This window comes from Sapajus apella, unplaced genomic scaffold (assembly GCF_009761245.1).
Source record: "Sapajus apella isolate SASKATOON/1434 unplaced genomic scaffold, GSC_monkey_1.0 scaffold216, whole genome shotgun sequence".
In the NCBI taxonomy this organism is placed as follows: Eukaryota; Metazoa; Chordata; class Mammalia; order Primates; family Cebidae; genus Sapajus; species Sapajus apella.
Window position 1 is genome coordinate 198,377 of NW_022437156.1, and position 16,244 is coordinate 214,620.

At 42.5% G+C, this 16,244-nt stretch overlaps 1 protein-coding gene across 1 annotated transcript in view; it reads right to left on the reverse strand.

Moving 5' to 3' along the window:
* The window catches only part of MUC22 (mucin 22), a 22,532-nt gene extending 6,526 nt beyond the window's left edge, over nucleotides 1-16,006 (reverse strand). The window contains exons 1-4 of the mRNA XM_032270822.1: nucleotides 15,993-16,006; nucleotides 15,608-15,639; nucleotides 12,700-12,981; nucleotides 1-1,468 (exon numbers count right to left, since the gene is read on the reverse strand). The exon at nucleotides 1-1,468 is cut by the window's left edge and continues 2,096 nt beyond it. Coding sequence (XP_032126713.1) covers nucleotides 1-1,468; nucleotides 12,700-12,981; nucleotides 15,608-15,639; nucleotides 15,993-16,006 — 1,796 coding nt within the window. The remainder of the gene's footprint in view (nucleotides 1,469-12,699; nucleotides 12,982-15,607; nucleotides 15,640-15,992) is intronic.
* Between the last annotated feature and the right edge of the window lie 238 nt (nucleotides 16,007-16,244).

The following is a 16,244-nucleotide window of genomic DNA, read 5'->3' on the forward strand; positions in this document are numbered from 1 at the left end:
GCAGTGGAGACTCTGGTGGTTTCAGAGTCTGTGGTAGAGGTCATGGTGGTCTCAGAGACTTCAGTGAAAACTGTGGTTATCTCGGAGCTTGCAGTGGAGGCCTTGGTGGTCTCAGAGCCTATCGTAGAGGCCGTAGTGGTCTTAGAGCCTGTGGTGGATACCCTAGTGGTATCAGAGGTTGTAATAGAGGCTGTGGTGATCTCAGAGCCTGTAGCAGAGGTTGCAGTGGTCTCAGAATCTGCAATGGAGGCTATGGTTGTCTCAGAGCCTGCAGTGGAGGCTGTGGTGGTCTCAGAGTCTGTGGTAGAATATGTGGTGATCTCAGAGTTCATGATGGAGGCTGTAGAGGTCTCAGAGCCTGTGTTAGAGATCGTACTGGTTTTAGAACCTGTGGTAGAAGCTGGGGTGGTCTCAGAGCTTGCAATGGAGACCTTGGTGGTCTCAGAGTCTATGGTAGAGGCCATAGTGGTCTCAGAGCCCATGGTGGATGCCGTGGTGGTCTGAGAGCTTACAGTAGAGGCTGTGGTGATCTCAGAGCCTGTGGTAGAAGCCATGGTGGTTTCAGAGCCTGAAGTAGAGACTGTGGTGGTCTCAGAGCCTGCAGTGGAGGTGATGGTGGTCTCAGAGACTGAAGTAGAAGCTATGGTGGTCTCAGAGCTTGCAGTAGAGGTTGTGGTGGTCTCAGAGCCCATGGTGGAGACTGTGGTAGTCTCAGTGCCTGTGGTAGAGACTGTAGTGGTCTCAGAGCCTGCAGTGGACATGGTGGTGGTTTCAGAGCCTGCCGTAGAAGCTGTGGTGGTCTCAGAGCCTGCACTAGAGACTTTGGTGGTCTCAGGGCCTACCGTGGAGACTCTGGTAGTCTCAGATCCTGCCGTGAAGGTGGTGGTGATCTCAGAACCCGAAACAGAGACTGTGGTGGTCTGAGAGCCTGTGGTGGAGGGAGTGGTGGTCTCAGAACCTGCTGTAGAGGCTGTGGTGGTCTCAGAGGTTTTGATCGGGACTGTAGTGGTCTCAGAGCCTGTGGTTGAGGCTGTGCTGGTGTTAGAGGCTGCAGTGGGGGCCAAGGTGGTCTCAGAGCTCATGCTGGATGCCTTGATTATATCAGAGTCTGCAGCTGAAGTTGTGGTGTTCTCAGAGCCTGACGTGGAGGTGGAGATGGTGGTGGTCTCAGAAACTGCAGTAAATGCTGTGGTGGTCTCAGAGCCTGTGGTAGAGATTTTAGTGGCCTCAGAGCCTGCAGTGGAGGTGGTGGCGATCTCAGAGCCTGTGGTGAAGGCCACAGTAGAAGCCATGGTGGAGGCCGACGTTGTCTCAGAGCCTGTGGTAGAGTCTGTGGTGATCTTAGAGTCTGAGTCTCTAGTTAAGGCCATAGTAGAGGCCATGGTGGAGGCCATGGTGGTCTCAGAGCCTGTGATGGAGACTGTGGTGGTGTCAGAGCCTTTTGTGAAGGCTGTGGTATTCTCAGAGCCTGAGGTGGAAGACAAATAAGGTGGTGGGAATGGATTAAGAATGATTTGCAGGTTTAGAGTATAGCGTTACTTTAATATACTCAGTACTGCTTACTCATTTATTTATTTAGATATTGAGGGCTTAATATGTACCTGGTATTTTACTAAACTCTGGGCATACTCCTGTTAGCAAAAGAGATATGGGCTTATAATTTAGTAAAGAGGAGTAATACAACATAAAGTAATACAAATACACATTGGCTTAAGTGCTGTTAAAGAAAGCAGGGGTGCTGCTTTAGATACTATAGTCAGAAAAGGTCTCTCTGAGGAATTGACATATGAACTGAGAGCTGATAAGAAGTCATAAGAAGACAGACATTTGAAAAGCCATTTGAAAGGCCAGGAGAAGGACTACATAGATCTATAGCGTAAGCATAAATACCCTGAGTTGTTAATGAGCTTGATGTGACTCATGAATAAATAAAAGACCAGGATGGCTGGAATGTAGTTATTGAAGGAGAAAACAAGGCTCTAGAGAGACCTTTTCTAACTATAATTTCTGAAGCAGGACCCCTGCTTTTTTAAAAGCACATACCCCAAGGTGTATTTATACTGTCTATATTTTAATCTCTCTTCCTTGCTAGAACATAAGCCCACATTTCTTTTGCTGACAGAGGTATGCTCAGAGTTTAGCAAAATACCATAGTAGAAAGGTTAAATTTCATCTCAAATACAGTGAAGACCCACTGGAATAGCATACTCTGATTGATTTTTCTTTGTTTTTACTTTTTAAAAAAATCACAGATTCTTTTGTAACAAGTATAACACAAAGAACCCTTTTCCCTGCATCATTTGGGAGTTACTTGGTAACCTGATATCTCATTATCCTTCAATACTTTATCTATTCTCATAGACAACCATAACACAACCATCGAGATCAAGAAATTCACATGAATATACTGCTGCCACCTGATCCTTAGATGCCCTTCAAGTTTTGTTAGTTGTCCTAATAATGTCTTTTATAGTAAACAGTTCAATTCAGAATCATGTGTTGCTTTTAGTTGTCTTGTCTCTTTAGTCTTCTTCAGTCTGGTGCGGTTCTTCAATCTTCCTTTGATCTTCATAACTTTGAACCTTTGAAGATAACAGGCCAGTTATGTTATAGAATTTTCCTTATATTTTTTGTAATTTTTCATCATCATTAGGTTCATGTTATTAATCTTTGCCAAGAATACCACTGAAGTGATGTTGTATTCTTCTCTTTGCATACTATCAGGTGACAGATAATATCAATGTGTCCCATCGTTGATGATATTCTCTTGGATTACTTGATTAAGAAGGTATATCTAGGCTGGTTTTTCTCCCCTTGTAGTTAATAAGCATTGTGTTATGATTATAATTATAAAGTGTCCTTGTTTATTTCTAATAATATACCTCTTAAGCCTATTTTGTTTGATATTGAAATAGTCACTCAGTTTTTTTTAAAAAAATTGATGTTAGATATGGCCATAACTAAACTAACATATAGTTATGGCTGTATCTTTCTTCGTCTTATTTTTATCCTTTTTTTTTTTTTAACCATGTTTGTAGTTATAGTTAGTTAAAATGTATTTCTTGGTTGATTATTTCATTGGAGTTTTCTTTTTTAACCAATGTGTCAATCTCTGCCTTTTAATTGGGGTATCTGAACCATATATATTTAATGTAATTATCAATATATTGGGTCTAATTCTTTTTTTTTTTTTGAGACGGAGTTTTGCTCTTGTTACCCAGGCTGGAGTGCAATGGCGCGATCTCGGCTCACTGCAACCTCCGCCTTCTGGGTTCAGGCAATTCTCCTGCCTCAGCCTCCTGAGTAGCTGGGATTACAGGCACGCGCCACCATGCCCAGCTAATTTTTTGTAGTTTTAGTAGAGACGGGGTTTCACCATGTTGACCAGGATGGTCTCGATCTCTTGACCTCGTGATCCACCCGCCTCGGCCTCCCAAAGTGCTGGATTACAGGCTTGAGCCACCGCGCCCGGCCGGGTCTAATTCTTTTTTAGAGACAGAGTCTTGCTCTGTCACCCAGGCTGGAATGCAGTGGCACAATCATGGCTGACTGCAGCCTTGACTTTCAAAGCTCAAGCGATCCTCCTGCCTCAGCCTCCCAACTATCTGGTACCACAGGCACGAACCATGATTCCTGGCTAATTATTTTTTAATTTTTATTTTTTGTAAAGATGTGGTCTCTCTATGTTGCCTGGGCTTGTCTCGAACTCCTGGGTGCCAGCAATCTTCCTGCCTCAGCCCCACAAAGTGCTGGAATTACAAGTGTGAACCGCTGTGGCTGGCCCCTGGTTTAATAGTCTTGATATTTGTTTCCTATTTTTCCCATCTGGTCTTCTTTCCTTTTCCTCCTTTTTTTCTTCTACTTTTTTTTTTTTTAATTAACCAAATTTTTTTTTTTTAACTTATTGTGCCCATTAGATATCCAGGAGACTGTTTGTTGGCAGTTAGAAACCGGTTTTTAAGACAGAGAGAATCTTGTTCTGTCACCTAGGCTGGAGTGTGGTGGTGCAATCTTGGCTCACTGCAACCTCCACCCCCGGGGTTCAAGAGATTCTCCTGACTTGGCCTCCTGAGTAGCTGGAACCATAGGCATGTGTCACCACGCCAGGCTAATTTTTGTATTTTTAGTAGAGACAGGGTTTCACCATGTTGGCCAGGCTGGTTTCTAACTCCTGGTCTCAAGTGGTCCACCTGCCTCCGCCTCCCAAAGTGCTGAGATTACAGGCGTGAGCCACAGTGCCTGGCCCTGAGTCTTTTTTATGACCCCATTTTATTTTCACTATTAGCTTATTAAATATTATTATTATTTGTGTGGCATTCCTTTAGGGTTTATGATATACATCTTTAATGTATCACTTTCTACCTCTCAGTGATCTCATACCTCTTCATGTAAGGGCATGAGAGTCTTCCCACGGTATACTTCCATTTCCTTCAGCTATTCCTCGTGCCACTGTTGTCATACATTTTATGTCTACATATGTTATAAGCCTCATAATTCATTGATATTAAAGTATATTATCTTTTGAGAAGAATTTAAATGAAAAAACAATCTTTTATTTTTACCCACATATTTCCAGCACATTTCCTTTATTACTTTGCACAGATCTAAATTTTTTCTTCCTGAAGAACTTTCTTTTACATTTAAAAAAAGTGTCAGTCTCTAGGAGGTGGACTTTTAGTTTTAGCTTGTCTAAGAAAAGCCTTCATTTCATCTTTATATTGAAAATATTTTTACTCTGTGGAATTCTACGTTGTAGAGCATCTTTTCTTTCAGCATTTTAATGAAGTTGCTTCTTTATCTTCTGGTTGTCATGGTTTTTCACAGGGAGTCTGTTATTGTGCTTGTCTTTGCTCCTGTCTATATAACGTGTCTTTTTTTTCTAGCTGGTTCTAGGATTTACCATTTATCACTGATTTTTAGTTATTTGATTATATTGTACTTTCGTATGATTTTTTTAAGGTTTATTTTGCTTGATATTTATGGAGTTCTTGGGATTTGTGAGTTTATAGTTTTCATCAAATTCAATTTTTTACAGCTACTATTTCTTTAAACATGTTTTCTGTTCCCTTTTCTTTCTGGAACTTCAATTACACATATGTAGACAAAATGTTGTCTCACAAATCACTGATATTCTATTCATTTATTTTCAGCCCTTCATGTGGGACCATACTCCCTCCACCCCATACCCCCTCTCACCCTCACAAGACTCTGACAACACATGACAGGCTGCCACTCTATGGGAAAGTCCTCCTCACCCAATTTCCTTTCCTTTCTTTCCTTCCTTCCTTCCTTCCTCTTCCTTCCTTTCTTTTCTTTCTTTCTTTCTTTCCCTTTTCTTTCTCTTTCCTTTCTTTCTTTTCTTTCTTTTTCTTCTTTCTTCTTTCTTTCTTTCTTTCTTTTTCTTCTTTCTTCTTTCTTCTTTCTTTCTTTCTTTTTCTTCTTTCTTTCTTTCTTTCTTTTCTTTCTTTCTTTCTCTTTCTTCTTTCTTTCTTTCTTTCTTTCTTTCTTTCTTTCTTTCTTTCTTTCTTTCTTTCTTTCTTTCTCTCTTTCTTTCCTTTCTTTCCTGACGAAGTCTTGCTCCATCACCCAGGCTGGAGTGCAGTGGTGTAATCTCAGCTCACTGCAACTTCCTTCTCCCGGGTTCAAGTGATTCTCCTGCCTCAGCCTCCTAAGTAGCTGAGATTATAGGCACACACCACCACACTCGACTAATTTTTGTATTTTTAGTAGAGACGGGGTTTTTCAAGACCAGCATGTTGGCCATGCTGGTCTTGAAATCCTGACCTCATGATCCGCCTGCCTCAGCCTCCCAAAGTGTTGGAATTACAGGCGTGAGCCACTGTGTCCGGCCCCACTTTAGTTTCTTATATCCCTCTATGGGCCACTGCTGTCTCCCCTCCTATCCAACCCTGATACCTGCTTTGCTCTGCCTCACCTAATGACCTGGGGTTTAATCATGCAGGAAGGAAAGAGAAAGCAGAAAACAAAAAATTTATGTTTTTTAAAGATCACGCTCAGCCTGCTGTGTGAAAAGTGGAACGTAGGAGGGCAAGAGTGAAAACAGAAAATTGGTTAAGAGCACTAACTATTGCTTGGACTAGGATGGTAGCAGGGGAGATAAATTTCAGTGGATGAATACAAACTATGTTTTGAAATTAGAAAAGTAGAACCAATAGGGAGTGTTGAAAAACTGCATGTGGTGGATGGCAGGAAAAGAAGTCAAGAACAACTTCTAGCTTTGGGGCTTACACAAGGAGTTGGAAGTTAGTTCTATTTACCTGAATGAATAGGGATAAAGTGAAGATTGGAAATATTAGAGATTTTGAACTTTTCATGCCCATTAGATATCCAGGAGACTGTTTGTTGGCAGTTAGAAACCTGCACTTAGTTCTCAGAGGAGAGATCAAAACAATAGACGTAAAACTGGAAGTCATTTAAATAGACATTGTATTTAAAGCCATGAGGCTGACTGAGATCACTTGTCTGGGAGAGTATAGTTGGAGAAGAGGGCTCTGGACCAAGCTCTGGCTACTCCATCATTGAGATGTCAGATAGGGGAGGAGAAGCTAATGAATGAGACTGAGAAGGCGCAGCCAGTAAGGTAGAACTAAAACTCTAAAAAGTGAATCAAGGAAGTCAAGAGAATAGAGAGGCTCTGGAAAAATATGGTAGTTAGCTGAACTGATTTTTGCAGAGAGATCAAATAAGATATGGCCTGGGCATGTCCACTGGATTCAGAGACAATATGTAAGTGAGTGTTTAGTTTATTGAAAACAGATTTGCATGATGGGGTACCCCGCAATGGGAATGAATAAAAGAATAAATAAGTATATATGGAGACTTACGGATTTCATAGGAGAATAAAAAGTAGAGAAATAACAAAGGACATACCTCCACAAGGACAAAGAATGGAGAGATGACAATAGCAGAGGAGAGGTTTATCTTTTTGTAAAAGATAGTAGCAGGTGGATGAGTGGTAACTCTCCAACACAACAGAGAAAGCTTCAACATACAAGCCGCCACTGGGGGTGAGAGTAAGTCAACTACTGGTGAATTTTCAATTCCTTGTAATCCTCGAAGGGTTTAGGAGTTGCATCCAGGTTCCTCTGAAGATTTGGGTGTGGCATGTGAGTAAATACAGGAAGGATGGTTGAAACGCAATGTAGCTAGGGACTGTCTCTCAGCTCCAGATCCCTCCTTCCACTCAAGTAGGTGGGTGAATACACCTCTCTCCCTTACAAGAGCTTAGGGTTTTATCTCTGGAGATACTGATACTTGAGACCAAAGAAACTCTAGACCAGTGATCCTAGGCATTGCTCAGGGCAGGAGTAAGAGGTTTTACTGAAACTATGCAATTAAGGAAATGTTTACACCCTGAGCTGTAAAATCCTCATTACCTCGTCCCTTACTCCACTTCCAGCACATCAGCAGCTATGCTAGTATGCTCTAGACAGGATCTGGAGAATTCTTCTTGTGGAAAGAAATTAGCCAAAACTAGATACTGATATTTTGAGGATCTTCCCAATCAAAACTACCGTTTTTCTGGTAAGTTACCCTAAAGCTAAGTCCATCCATTGACAGGACTACCCCTGCACACAAAGATCACAGGCATCATTTTAGTGCCTCACTCTCAAATGCAAAGGACATTTTGGGATTATCAGATATTTGAGGAAAATCTCTAGCTTGAAAAATAGAGACCAAAACAAATATCCCTATGAAGCAAAGCCAGAGACAACTGAGTCAATGCAAATAGCAAAACCAGCTTCAAATGTCCTCAGCAATATAAGTGAAAGTATAGCACCCAAGGAAAAAAACAAACAAATAAAAGTGCCATTTTAAAAGTGATTGTAGAGAAAAAAGATCTCTTTGAAATTAAAAAAAAAAAAAAAGCTCAAAATTTACTAGAAGGATTTGAAGACAAGAAGCTGAGAAAATCTCCCCAAAAGAAAAATAAAATGACAGAGTTGGAAGACAGAAGAAGAAATATAAGAAAATTAGAGGACAGTCCAGGAGGTCAAACATCCAAATCATAAGATTTTTCAGAAAGAACAAAGAAAATGGATGAGAGGCAATTATCCAAGAGAAAAATGCAAGAAAATTTCCCAGAACTGACTAATATAACTTTCTACTATACAAATTCCTAATACAATGAAAGAAGAATCTATACTATGGCACCATATCATGAAATTTTAGAACAGCAGTTTTAAAATCTGAAATCCTCCAGAAGAAAAAAAAAATGAGTCTCTTACAAGAGGTCAGTAATCTAAATGATATCAGACTTCACAATCTAGAGTCTAGAAACAGTGGATCAATGCCTTCAAAATCCTAAGGAAAATCATATCCTTCCTAGAATTTTATAACCAGCTAAACTATGAGTCAAATGTGAGGGTGGAATAAGATATTTTCAGACATGTAAGGTCTATGGACAGGCAGGCCCATTTTTCTCTTCTTCCTGGGCACACGGGTAATTTACATTTCTCAACCTCTCTTATAGCTAGGTAGGGCTACATGTCGAAGCCCTAGTCAGAGGCCCCTAAAGTGAAGGAACACATATAATTTCCACTTCATTTGTTTAAGAGTAAATACCTATTCCTTGATTTCTGCTTGTATACATATTTTTATTTTCTGTATATTATCATGTTTTGACATTTTAACAAACTTTTCTAGCTAGGGAGAGACAGCACCTTCCTGGGCTAGCCAATTCTTAGAAGTAGCAAAGGGCCTAGCCAGGAGCATGAGCTGATTTGCAAACTAACCGTTCCAGAACCAACACTCTTCGATCTGGCCCATACACCCATGCACTCCAGGAAACAATATTTATCTGCCTTAATCATTCCAAAGCCAAGTACCAGGCAACTGGGTAGTAATCAGCCATATAGCTCAAAGAACACAGGAATTATTCAAACCAGCCAATCCTAAACTGTTCACCCTGCCCTTCCTTGCCTTTCCCACAGAAACCCTAATAAAAGGAAAAACCTAAACCTTTCCCTCACTCCTATCTTCTGCCTCCCAACTACCTTGCTGTCTTTCTCAGGTGGCCTGGCATGGCAGTGCCATGCCTTCTGTCTCTAGGGCCTGTGGGCCTTTCCTTTTGTGGCTGCACCTTGACTGATTGTATCATAAGATAATACAAAATACTGTTCTTCTACCCTCTCCTTGGGCTGAAATGATGATGACACTGGAAACCATATGTTGAAGATGGAAGAACCATATTTACCCGGGGTCCCTGAATGACTGCATGGAACAGAGCTCCCACCATCTTACAATACTCATCTTAGGATAGGTACAAACAAGTTTATTTTTCAAAGTCACTTTTGGGATCTCCTTGTTACAGCAGCTTAGCATTACCCTAACAGTGCATAAGGTTTTAAAATAATTTCCCACCCTAAACTCTCTCTCAGGAAGCTTCTAGAGAAAGTCCTGCTCCAAGATGAAAAAAAAAGCCAGAAAAAAGATTAGAATTATTTCCAGAATGTTGCTGAATACAAATTGCAGGACAAGAGACCTAGCGAGCAATCAGTACTGGTTGGACAGAAGCTTCCAAACGGGATTGCTCAAGGGAAAAAGGTGAAACTGTTAGATTGCTTCATGTGTATTGAAAAGGCAGGGACACTTCTGGTAGAGGTTTTGGGATGAATTAATGATATATATGAAGAAAACTATGGAAATTTTAAAAATGAAGCTATTATTAATATCTAGAAAACCAAAAATCACAAGAACGGACAATGTAATTATATGACCCAGTTATAAATGTTACTAGAGGTAACATTTATTATTATAATGTAAACACTAAATACTAATTTAACACCAAAAATTTGATACAATCATTTGGGGAGAATTGTGAGCTGGAACGTGAGACGTAAGTGTGCGGGGGGAGGAGTCTAACCTAAATCATCCTTTTCATTAGAAGGAAGACAATAAATCATGCCTAAAGTAGGGGGAAAAAAAAAACCCTCAACCAACAAAGAAGTATTAGTGGTAGGAGAATTTATGGCCAGGTGCAATGGCTCACGTTTGTAATCCCAGTGCTTTGGAAAGCTGAGGTGAGAGGATCACTTGAGCCCAGGACTTCCAAGCTGCAGTGAGCTATGATGGTGTCACTGCACTCCAGCCTGGGCAACAGAGCGAGTCTCTAAATAAATACATAAATGCAGCATGAAGGTAAATGCCAAAAAGAACCCTGGGAAGCAGGACTCAGAGTAAGAAGCAGTTGGGGAAAGGGAGTCAGGGGCTGAAGCTTTAAGAGAAGTCTTGTAGGACTACAAGTATTTCTTTTTCGGAACTATTTACATGCATTGCCTAGTAAAATTAACACATGAATGGGAGGTGAGAGGCGACATAGCAAATGTGGGGAAGGCCTTCAAGAATGGGGGTGAGGAAGGAGAGCGGAGGGAGAGGCGGTGGCTGAGGAGTGATGCAGGGACACTAGAACGGGCATAATTCAAACAGTATTTAGTCCAGGGACCTCTGGGGTCACACTGTCTGAGAAACCCACCCCATCCCACGAATCTTACTGAATCAGGATCTTGCTTAGTGGGGTATCAGGGCCTGGAAACCCAAGTGTTTATTAATCTCCTTGGATGACAGTTGTGCACACAGACTGAAGCTTGTTTGGTTGCTGATGGAAAGAAACCAAGAAAGGTAAAGCGAGATGGGAGGGGAAGGAGAAAGCACTGAGCAAGGCCCCGAGATGTCAAGAGGTGAGAGGGCGCCCAGCGTTCAGATGGAGGAGTGGTCGTTGCTAATCCACCGTAACAGGGCTACAGGAGACACAGTGGGTCACTTTACAGATCTAGTGGTGGGAAAAGAGGAGGGGCCTGTCAGCACTTGCACACTTGTTCCCTTTTGTAAGGAAATATTATTTAAGTCTATGTTTAACAGTAGACCAAGAGTTCCAAGGGGCCAAGACCATGGCGTTTCCTGCTCCATTCCTCACCGTGGCCTAGCCTGGAGCAATGCCAGGCCCAGAGTAGGAGCTGTATAAATGTTTGTTGAATGACTACGTGAATGACAGTTTCTTCTGAGGTAAGGGGACTCTTGTTTAAAATCAGACAGATAGGACTGGAGTTAGGGATGAAGACAGGTAACAGGTGGATCTGGAAGGCATGGGTAGGTAGAGAACAGTTGAAGCATTCAGGATGAAGGCAACAGGAAAGGGAAGAAAAAGAATGCCGAGGGAAGAAGTGCTGGGCAGGCGAAGGAGCAAATCCTGAGTGGGGTGCAGGAAACAGATGTATACTGAGGAAGAACAGGGAAGCACCCCAAACCCTCCGCATCGACCAACCTAGACCTTCTCTTTCCGCCGCACCACCCGCTTCCTGACATGCCATCCTACAGTAAAGGCAATGGAATGGATGAGCCGATTAACCTGGTGTCTCAAAATCAGGGAAGATATGGGGATGTATGAAATCAAAGATGGGAGTGAACGGAACTGTCTCAAACAATCTGTTGGAGCCACATGGAGCCCAATTCACTTCTCCCCTGGGCTATTTCCTTTTACAGCCACCGCTGATCCATTGCTAGAGCCAACCCCCCAGTGGCAACCTCCAATTTGTTTCTATCAAGGAAATTCTCAGGGGATTAGACATGGATTTGGAATCAGGCAGCATCCAAAGAAGAACTGAAGCAAAAAATCAAAAAACAGCAGAAGTTGGTGTGGATGCGGTGATCAGGGAACACTTCTACACTGCCGGTGGGAATGTAAACTAGTACAGCCACTGTGGAAAACAGTGTGAAATTCCCTAAAGAACTAAAAGTAGAACTACCATTTGGTCCAGCAATCCCACTACTGTGTATCTACCCAGAGGAAAAGAAGTCATTATACAAAAGAGATACTTGCACACACATGTGTATAGCAGCACAATTCACAATTGCAAAGTCATGGAACCCAAATGCCCATCAATCAATGAGTGGATAAAGAAACTGGCATATGATGGAATACTATACAGCCATAAAAAGGGATGAATTAACAGCATTTGCAGTGACCTGGATGAGATTGGAGCCTGTTATTCTAAGTGAAGTAACTCAGGAATAGAAAACCAAACATCATATGTTCTCACTGATATGTGGGAGCTAAGCTATGAAGACGCAAAGGCAGAAGAATAATACAATGGACTTTGGGCACTAGGGAGGAAGGATGGGGGGTGAGGGATAAAATACTACAAATAGGGTGCAGCGCACACTGCTCAGGTGATGGGTGCACCAAAATCTCACAAATCACCACTGAAGAATTTACTCATGTAACCAAATATCACCTGTACCCCAATAACCTATGGCAAAAAAAAAAAAACAACAAAGAAGGATTGAAGGATTTTTACATGACTTTAGACTGAGATCTTGGTTTTAATTTGGAATTAAGGGTGCTATTGGAACTAGAATTTTCCAGTTAAAAATAAAACTTTTAGCCAAGATACAAAGGAAAGCAAAAGTCTCACCTCCCTCATCTCGCCAGCACTGCCCCACCACTTGTGCCCACAGCCACAGCCTGGGGAGACTAATGTAGATTTGCTTCTAATGTAGCATCAGAGTCATGGTCAGTGGAATTGGGATCAGTATTGGCTTTTGCAGAAATCGGCAAAAACAAAAAATCATCTTTGTTTCTGGAAGAAGAGTCATGCCCGGGCAGGGGACCCCCATCTCTGCTTCAGGCCTTATGTGGCCTCCATGCCGCTCTCCCTCCTTAACTGGTAAGTCACTTACTGGGTCCCAGAAGTCCAAAGAGAAGCAGCCACAGGAACCAGAAGGCAGGAGAGATGTTTCCTCTTCTCATCTCTAAAGGATGCACATAGAAGTTGTCATTTGGATGCCTGGGTTCCAGAGGAAGGATAGGCCAACCAGGCAGAGAGACAAGGGGCAAACCCCCTGGGCCTTGATAGAAAATAAAGTTGTGCAAAAAGACCCAAAGGCCAGCCAGTGCCAGAGCGAAACTTGCAGGCAGGTAGCGGCTGGGGGGAGTCCCCAAATTGCTCCACAGTTTGGCTTCTTATTTTTCTTCTTTTTTTGTCACAAGAATATCTGTGGCATTTATAGCTGATACTGAGGAGGGGAGGTCAGAGCTTTGGGTCCTCCCTCCCCAGGGAGGGGCATCTCCACGCTGTGCTTTCTGCAGGGCCGTTTGGAGAGGTGTACCCTAGAGGAATCAAGGCGGAGGAGAGAGTCAAGTCGGCAAGACCAGAGGGTGCCACATGAGAAGGGGCAGGGAGGAAGGCGGAAGGAGGGAATCAAACTTGTTGGAGTGGAAGGGACCCACCCTTTGAACCAGAGCTGACCTGAAACCTGTTTTCCCTGGGTATGCCTCATTTCCAAAGCAGGGGGCCTTTGTAGAAGAAAGAAGGAGGAAAAGAAGAAAATAAAGGAAACGGATTAAAGGTCAATAGCAGTCTATCTGGGGGAAGCTGGGGATTTGGAGAGTGAGAAGGGCATCAGGACACATGCCCAGTTTTCTCCAAAGTGCTCCTTTCCAGCTGCAGAGCAGCACGTGGCTGTGTGAATGATACACTCCACTTTCTATGAACTCTCTAAGGGTGGGGAAGGTGGACGCTGAGTGAGTCTCACTTCTAGTATCAAGCAGAAGTGAGTAGGGAAGAGGATGGGGCAGAGAACTATTCATTTCCCTGAGTCGATCTTTGGCAATGGCTCTTAAGCATAGGTTAGGGATTCTAACTCACCTGGATCCCTGTTTCTAGGCTCACAACTAGCAGTTAATTGAAATTTACCGTGTAACTCAGATATGCAAGGAAAAATGTAGTTTGACTTGCTATAACTCACCCACTAGTTTTCAGACTCTCTTTTCCACCAATGGCGGGGAGGGTTGGGGTAGGGAATGGGGATATGGGTTTAAGCTTGCCAAATCTTGGTGATTAAATTTCATTTTCTTTTGAAAGCGTTTCTGTGTGGTTCTAATTATATGAAAGTCAAGTACAGGGAAAAATCAATTGATGATGATTGAAGTCAAAATACTGGCTACCTCTCAGGTGGCATTGCTGGGGAGTAGGCGGGGAGGCTTCTGGGGTGATGGGAATCCGGCACATCTTGGTCTGGAAAGTGGGTAGGTGAGGGTAGGCATGTGTTAAGATTCAACAGTTGGCCAGGTGTGGTGGCTCATGCCTGTGATCCCAACACCTTGAGAGGCTGAGGTGGAAGGATTGCTTGAGCCCAGGAGTTCAAGACCAGCCTGGGCAACATAGCAAGACCCTGTTTCTATTTATTTAAAACAAACAAATTAAATAATTAAATAAAATTCGATGACTTAAACACTTATGTGTCCACTCTGCACATTTTACTGCATATATTTTAAGCCTCAATGTAAAGATTAAAAACAACAGTCAAGGGTACAAACTTTCAGTTATAAGATGAGTGAGTCCTGGGACTCTAATCACATGAAGACTGTAATTAATAATATTGTATTGTCTATCTGAAGTTTGCTAACACACATAGAAAAAAGTGGTAAATATGTGGTGATGATGTGTCAATTAGTTTGACGGTGGTAATTATTTCACAATATATACTCATCAAATTAACACGTTGTACCCTTGAAAACATCTCATTTTTATTTGTCAGTTATATCTCAATAAAGCTTGGGGGAGTATTAAAAACAATAAAAAAGAAAAAAAATTTTGGCCAGGTGCAGTGCCTCACGCCTGCAATCCCAGCACTTTGGAAGGCCGAGGAGGGCAAATCACGAGGTCAGAAGTTCGAGACCAGCCTGGCTAACATGGTGAAATCCCATCGCAACTAAAAATACAAAAAAAAAAATTAGCTGGCTGTGGTGGCGGGCGCCTGTAATCCCAGATATTTGAGAGGCTGAGGCAGGAGAATCACTTGAACCCGGGAGGAGAAGATTGCAGTGAGCCGAGATCATGCCACTGCACTCCAGCCCAGGAGACAGAGTGAGATCCTGACTCACACACACACACAAAAAAAGAAATGCCTCAGGTCTCTGTTGGGTAAATGCTTGGCCATATGAAATTTAATGACCCTCTCAGGGCTATTCTTCCCATTTCAAGGGCTCTCCCCTCCACCTCTTCCTTCCCACATGTCCTCTGAGGGGGAATTTATGCCTCCTATTGGCAGTGTGGGAATGGGACTTGGACTTTTCAAGCTGGTCTCTTCTGAGCTTCCTCTCGTCCCTTCTGGTCACTGGGATTCTGCATTGGCATCCAACAACCCCTAGACACAGTACTACCATTATCTTCATTTTGCAAATAAGTTAACTAAATCATACAGAAGTCAAGTAATTTGGCCAAACTCACAAGCTAATAAGTGATGAAGTCAGGAATTAAACTATCAGTCCAGCTGCAGAGCCTGGGATCTTTGCCATTATAAAAGGAGGGTGTCATGTACAAACAGGGCTTTGAGTCTGGCCCCTGAATATCTTCCTCCAACCAGACTGCCTGTTCTCAACCTCACCTGACATAAAAATTCTGGAGCTGTCACTGTGAGAAAGTACGCAGAATATAAAACCACAAAGCTACAGAGGCCCAGCCACATGGAATTTGAAAAACAGGTGGACGAGTCATCACAAGGGACGTGTCGGGAAAATTAACGAGTAAGGAGCAGGTTGCTCAAGTGGAGCTGACTAGTCTGAGATCATTTTTGAAATGCTTACTTGGAAAGTCTGAGTCACGAGGGGTCTGATGACTGTGAAGGAATGAGCGCACAGGGGTTGAGGGCTTAGGACTTGGGTTTGTTTCAGAGAGTAAGGGACGAGTTTCACACAGTATAGGGAATTCCAGGGACCCAGCATTTCTGTAGAGTACGCAATTTATAAACATAGCATAGATCTGAAATTCTCCCTTGAATGACCTGTACTGAAAGTTTTATTTAGGAAATGCCTGTGCTTCAGACTTTCACTGCCATGTCTCTCAGCCTCACCCTGTCCCAGCTTAGATTTTCTTCAAACTGGCTGGACAAGGGGTCTGTTTTCTCTTCTAAGTTTAGTTTATCCACAATTGAAGTAGAGTTCTCTTCATCACAAGAAGTCTCAATGGTACCTTCCACATAGCATACGGTTTATCAGAAAGTAGCAAAAAAAGCAAATTTTTCTGTGAAATACAGCCCGATATGGTCTATGTCTGTGACCCATTTTCCCACAAACTGACCCCTCTGACGGTGGCCACCATCCCTGGATTTGGAGATCTGTCCTACGGCTCCTTAGTCTTCTTCAAATATCTGGAGCCACCATTTGCGTAGAAATGTCCTATGTGCTTGAGTGCCGATCTTCAAATTTTCTGTCGTGTATATGC